This window comes from Silurus meridionalis, chromosome 5 (genome assembly GCF_014805685.1).
Source record: "Silurus meridionalis isolate SWU-2019-XX chromosome 5, ASM1480568v1, whole genome shotgun sequence".
In the NCBI taxonomy this organism is placed as follows: domain Eukaryota; kingdom Metazoa; phylum Chordata; class Actinopteri; order Siluriformes; family Siluridae; genus Silurus; species Silurus meridionalis.
In genome coordinates this window covers 10,657,821-10,664,733 of record NC_060888.1, presented here as the reverse complement: position 1 = coordinate 10,664,733, position 6,913 = coordinate 10,657,821, and the positions used below count along the sequence as shown (strand labels likewise).

At 33.9% G+C, this 6,913-nt stretch overlaps 1 protein-coding gene across 1 annotated transcript; it reads right to left on the bottom strand.

The window, feature by feature from the left end:
- Nucleotides 1–1,549, bottom strand: sh2d1ab (SH2 domain containing 1A duplicate b). Its single transcript, XM_046849876.1, has 3 exons — nucleotides 1,375–1,549; nucleotides 1,221–1,284; nucleotides 1–175 (listed from the first exon to the last, which is right to left on the bottom strand). Exons 1-3 carry the CDS (start codon nucleotides 1,509–1,511, stop codon nucleotides 38–40), a joined length of 339 nt encoding a protein of 112 aa, XP_046705832.1. The 5' UTR covers nucleotides 1,512–1,549; the 3' UTR covers nucleotides 1–37.
- Nucleotides 1,550–6,913: the final 5,364 nt, after the last annotated feature.

Genomic DNA, 6,913 nt, shown 5'->3' with positions numbered 1-6,913 from the left:
TGTCAGAATCTTTCAGCTCATAATCTGGCTGAGGTGTTTATTTGGGATGATTATTAGAATTCTGAACAGTCACAGGGTAGAGTAAAGGAGTGGCAATTCCCTGGTCTGGTTTCTCAAAAGCACTTATCAAATTCTTCACTTTACGAAACAAGCGTTTCTGTTGACCAGCTGCAGTCTGCAAAATCACAAATAGAAAGCATTGTTACTGATACTGGCTATTAAAAAATTACTGTAAACTGAGATAATATGAGCATAAATAAATAAATAAATAAATAATGTGCACACCCAAACATACCAATGTATTTGCGGATGTGCAGTGCTTGTTGGCTTACTTTCTCTCTAATACTGGTTTTGTTCATTTTCCTATTTTTGCCACCTCCACATTTGCCAAAGCACAAAATGGAAACTGTTAAACTGAAACTTTAATTGCAGTTACAACTTCCATAAACTTTATGACTTCTCAAAGACATGAAATATCTTCAGATTGTCAAAGGTTTTATGTATTATAAAAGCTGCACTGGCATTTTTTTTATAATATCTGCAATTCTATATGTAGGCAACTGGTTAAATCCTAAAATTCCGGAACAAACACATTTTTGTGCTGTGAGGTTTTAGTAATGACCATAATTTATTTATGCATTTATCAGATATAATTATTTATTTGTTGCTCCTTTGTTTAGTTAATATTCCAATTTGTACATAACTTGATGTGACAAGTGTAAAAGATTTACCTAAGAGATTATGATTTGCGTATTTGAATGTTGAGTATACTTAAAGGGAATCTATTCACAGCTCAGCTGATATATAAAGTTGCTGATTCAGCACGCATGAATTAATATAGTATGCATAAATACATTGTGTGTGTGATTGGTTTGTGCTTAAAATTCGAGAAAATTAACTACGAAGTGAAAAAAAGGTGCCAACCAGTTGCAATAATTCTTACAAAAAATGAAAGATAGCTTCAGGGGTGCAGTTTTTGGGCAGCATACACAAAGTGTCCAATTTTCACATTCTTATTTTCAATTACAATATTATCCACTATTATTCACAATATTATCCATTTATAAATGTTTGTGATTGCTTGTAAAAGGGCTACAAACTATTTATTTTATGTTTATTTATAAAATATTGTTCCTAAAATCTACTTTTTAAGATAACTACTGCAAAAACACATTTATTTTACAACAAACTTTAAGTAATGAAAGTAATTAGAGTCTCACCTCTGCTGACCAGGAGCCTGCATTGTCTTGCTGTATGCGGTAAGTGTACACATAGCCACTGTACCTGTCAATATGAAATGAAACTCAAATTAACATATTTTAGTAAAGGAAATTAGGAAATGAAGTGAAAAGGTATTGTTTATGGTGAACTTACAGAACACAGAGACAGTAAGAACCAGGGACACTTTCACTGTCTCGTATTAAGTAACTGCCATTCCTGCCAGCCTCACCCAGGCGCCTCTCACACATCTCTCGGCTGATGGCCCCATGATAAACAGGCAGCGATTCCATTGTGCCGCTTGTTGCGGTTCTCTGCCTTATCTCAGAAGTACCAAGAGGTAGTGGTTCCATCTACAGGAAATGACGTGAAGGCAGGAAATAACATCAAAAGACAAAAGATGTTTTCCGAAAGAACTGTTTGTGCAAGTGAGGAAAATGTCAGTTAAACTGGTTTGTTGTGAACTTTACTACATGTTACTCCTTATCAGATTATGCATTTACCCTACCTATATTAACATTTACTTTATTTGAAAGTTGGGAATCTATCACAATATGCATTAAGATACTTAATTTATCAATCTGTACTGCAACCTGCTGTAGCATATACATTTCTTATAGCATAAAACAAAATAGAAACAAAGGAGGTCATCATGGAAAACAGATTATGTTTTGCCTTTAAGTATTTCTTGAAATAGCGTTCAGAAAAGTTTATGAAACTTAGTTGTACTTGGTCAGGCTTCTCTTCAGATGTTGTGGCTAGATTTATGATTGAACAGTTTTTTGCAGCCTTTTGTGAAATGGGTTTTCAACATTATACTTAAATTAAAAACATTGATCATTTTCAATAATTTAAGCCACACAGATACTTGACACATTTATTTCTTTTGAGATTCAAACTTGCATTATTTCAATGAAGTAGAGTTTTATTTTAGGCATCATTTTAATGTAATGCACATGAGTTTGTGATAAAACATGATTTTCAAATGACGGAAAATTGTTTCATTTGAACCACTGTTTCTATTGAAAGTAAGAAGAAAGTTCATAATGCATTGGCAGGTGAAATGAATTTACTTGTTCTGAGTGGCATCCAGTCCTCTAAAAACTCATGCTGTTCACCAAAAATATCCATTCAAGCTTTCTTGGCTGTTTATTCAAAAAAGCTTTCATTAGCACGGAGGTCTTCCAGCTTGGTAAGAGAATACAGTTTTGAAGTTAAACTTGGTTATGTTTGATGCTTTATTCTCGTATACTTACTGCTTTTTTCCTGATAATGCATAGTTATTATAAATAATCCATAGGTTTTTTTTACTGAAAAAGGTTTCTCTGTTGCTTACAATACCTAATTAAAATGTTCTATTATGTTCAGCCAAATGTTATCATAAATGTGAATTAGAAAGCAAGTAAGAAGATTGTATAAATGTAATTAAAAACAAACGAACAAATAAGTCAATACACTTATAAAAATGTGTTAATGGTATAGAAAAATTAATGTTTATCTATTTCTCATTCTTTCTCTGTGCTGACGTGACCTTGACATCTGCTTCTTAAAACCAAGTTCAATGGACGACAAAACAAAAAAAATCGAATTCTTGTGAAATGTCTCCCTCTAATGGCTGTACAAAAACATTTTTTAAAGATTTTTCAAGGAACAGATTGTTTTACAAGAATATCCTACTATATACAGGTGCATCTTAATAAATTATAACATCATTAAAAAGTTGATTTATTTTAGTTATTAAATAAATAAAAAAAATAAAACTCTTTTTTTTTTATTTAGATGATTATGGTCTACAGCTAATGAAAACCCAAAATTCAGTATCTCAGAAAATTTTAATATTGTGAAAATGTTCAATATTGGAAATGCGTGGTGTCACACTTTAATCAGCTAATTAAATCCAAACACCTGCAAAGGTTTCCTGAGCCTTGGTCCACTGAGTTTTATCAAGTCAAAGGTCAGCACAGCCATCTACCAGGAAGTTTTATGGCATGCCAAATTGAGGCAAGGTAAGGCAAAGGAGCCCCTACCAAGTATCTAGTACAAAGTAACTAGTAAATGAACATATACAAGGAATGCATCAGTTGTAGCCCATAGATACTTTTGTGTGTTGTGGCTCTTGAAGCACTGACCAGCTGCAGTCCACTCCTTATGATTCGCCCCCAAATTCTTGAATGGGCCTCGTTTCACCTTTTTCTACCACATTTTTTTCTTTCCTTTAACTTTCCATTAATGTGCTTGGATACAGCACTCTGTGAATAGCCAGCTAATTTAGCTATGACCTTTTGTGTCTTACCCTCCATGTGCAGGGTGCCAATGATCGGCTTCTGGACAACTGTCAAGTCAGCAGTCTTCCCCTATGATTATGTAGCCTGAACCAGACTGGCACCAGTTCTGGAAACCTTTGTAGGTGTTTGGATTTTATTAGCTGATTAGAGTGTGACACCATGGGTCTCCAATCTTTAACTTTTTCAAAATATACTTTTCTGAGATACTGAATTTTGGTTTTCTTATTAGCTGTAAGCAATAATCATCAAAATGATTTTTCTTTTTTTTTTAATTGAATTACTAAAATAAATTTTTTTTTTAATGATATTCAAATGTATTAAGATGCACCTGTAATATATGGTATGGTATATATATATATATATATATATATATATATATATATATATATATATATATATATATATATATATATATATACATACACAGTGAGGAAAATAAGTATTTGAACACCCTGCTATTTTGCAAGTTCTCCCACTTAGAAATCATAGAGGGGTCTGAAATTGTCATCGTAGGTGCATGTCCACTGTGAGAAATCACAATGTATGATTTTTTAACTATTTATTTGTATGATACAGCTGCAAATAAGTATTTGAACACCTGAGAAAGTCAAGGTTAATATTTGGTACAGTAGCCTTTGTTTGCAATTACAGAGGTCAAACATTTCCTGTAGTATTTCACCAGGTTTGCACACACTGCAGGAGGGATTTTGGCCCACTCCTCCACACAGATCTTCTCTAGATCAGTCAGGTTTCTGGCCTGTCGCTCAGAAACACGGAGTTTGAGCTCCCTCCAAAGATTCTTTATTGGGTTTAGGTCTGGAGACTGGCTAGGCCACGCCAGAACCTTGATATGCTTCTTACAGAGCCACTCCTTGGTTATCCTGGCTGTGTGCTTCGGTCATTGTAATGTTGGAAGACCCAGCCTCGACCCATCTTCAGTGCTCTAACTGAGGGAAGGAGGTCTCGCAATACATCTCGCAATACATGGTTCTGGTCATCCTCTCCTTAATACAGTGCAGTTGAACTGTCCCATGTGCAGAAAAACACCCCCAAAGCATGATGCTACCACCCCCATGCTTCACAGTAGGGATGGTGTTCTTGGGATGGTACTCATCGTTCTTCTTCCTCCAAACACGTTTAGAGGAATTATGACCCAAAAGTTTTATTTTGGTCTCATCTGACCACATGACTTTCTCCTATGACTCCTCTGGATCATCCAAATGGTCATTGGCAAACTTAAGACGTGCCTGGACATGTGCTGGTTCCGTGCCATGCATGATTTCAAACCATGACGTCTTGGTGTATTACCAACAGTAACCTTGGAAATGGTGGTCCCAGCTCTTTTCAGGTCATTGACCAGCTCATCCCGTGTAGTTCTGGGCTGATTTCTCACCTTCCTTAGGATCATTGAGACCCCACGAGGTGAGTTCTTGCATGGAGCCCCAGTCCGAGGGAGATTGATAGTCATGTTTAGCTTCTTCCTTTTTCTAATGATTGCTCCAACAGTGGACCTTTTTTCACCAAGCTGCTTGGCAATTTCCCCGTAGCCCTTTCCAGCCTTGTGGAGGTGTACAATTTTGTCTCTAGTGTCTTTGGACAGCTCTTTGGTCTTGGCCATGTTAGTAGTTGGATTCTTACTGATTGTATGGGGTGGACAGGTGTCTTTATGCAGCTAACGACCTCAAACAGGTGCATCTAATTTAGGATAATAAATGTAGTGAAGGTGGACATTTTAAAGGCAGACTAACAGGTCTTTGAGGGTCAGAATTCTAGCTTATAGACAGGTGTTCAAATACTTATTTGCAGCTGTATCATACATATAAATAATATATTGTGATTTCTGGATTTTTTTTTTTTTTAGATTATGTCTCTCACAGTGGACATGCACCTACGATGACAATTTCAGACCCCTTTATGATTTCTAAGTGGGAGAACTTGCAAAATAGCAGGGTGTTCAAATACTTATTTTCCTCACTGTATATATATATATATATATATATATATATATATATATATATATATATATATATATATATATATACCGTACAGACCAAAAATTTATATATATTATATATACAGTACAGACCAAACGTTTGGACACACCTGCTCATTCAGAGAGTTTTCTTTATTTTCATGACTATGAAAATTGTAGATTCACACTATAGGCATCAAAACTATGAATTAACACATGTGGAATTATATACATAACAAAAAAGTGAACTGAAAATATGTCATATTGTAGGTTCTTCAAAGTAGGCATCAAGAGAATGCCAAGAGTGTGCAAAGCAGTAATCTAAGCAAAAGGTGGCTCCTTTGAAGAACCTAGAATATGACATTTTTTAGTTGTTTCAAACTTTTTTTGTTATGTATATAATTCCATATATAATTCCACATGTGTTAATTCATAGTTTTGATGCCTTCAGTGTGAATGTACAATTTTCATAGTCTTGAAAATAAAGAAAACTCTTTGAATGAGAAGGTGTGTCCAAACTTTTGGCCTGTACTGTATATACAGTATACAGTATATAAATACAGTATATATATATATATATATATATATATATATATATATATATATATATATATATATATATATATATATATATATATAATGCCAGGTCTAAATATGGGCTTGTGTTATTTATAACTACCTGAAGTGGCCAGTAGACAGACTGAGACTGTGAACATTATGGTTTACACTTCCGAAACCAACACCTGCTGTGCTCACTAAAGGCAGTAAAAGGTTTAAAAAGATCAGAAGCCCCACGAGGGACAACATTTGTGGACAACATTTTACTTGTGTGCAAAACATATTGTTTTGTTTAGAGTGTTTACCATAATCCTATGCAAGATGTGTATGTAAGGAAAGTCTCTATTAATAAGCATAAACATTTAGATATTAAAAAAAAAAGTGTATACCTTTACACATTGAAATTACTGTTCTTGAAGCAATTACACAGCAGCGGTTTGTAATAAGAGCATTTTCACTGTTTTTCACAACATACATGAGCTACAGTAGTTCATTACAACTTTCTCTGGTCTGTGTCAGGCTGAATACTACTTACATAAAAAGTAAAAAAAAAAAAAATAATTAAATATAGGGGAAATTATTCTGTTTAAACTAAGGCTGTCAATCAAATCAAATATTTAATCGTGATTAATCGCATGATTGTCGTGAGTTAACTCTTTATTAGTTGCAACTTAATCGCATATTTTTATCTGTTCTAAATGTAGCTTAAAATAATACTTAAGTTTTCAATACTCTAACATGGGCATGGACATATATGGATTCTTTATGCAAATGTATGTTTATTATTAGTGAAACCATACTCAATATACATGAAGGCAAAATATACTTGTAAATGTTTTTAGGTAATTATGGTGTTTTATATTATGTAAATCATCAGGAT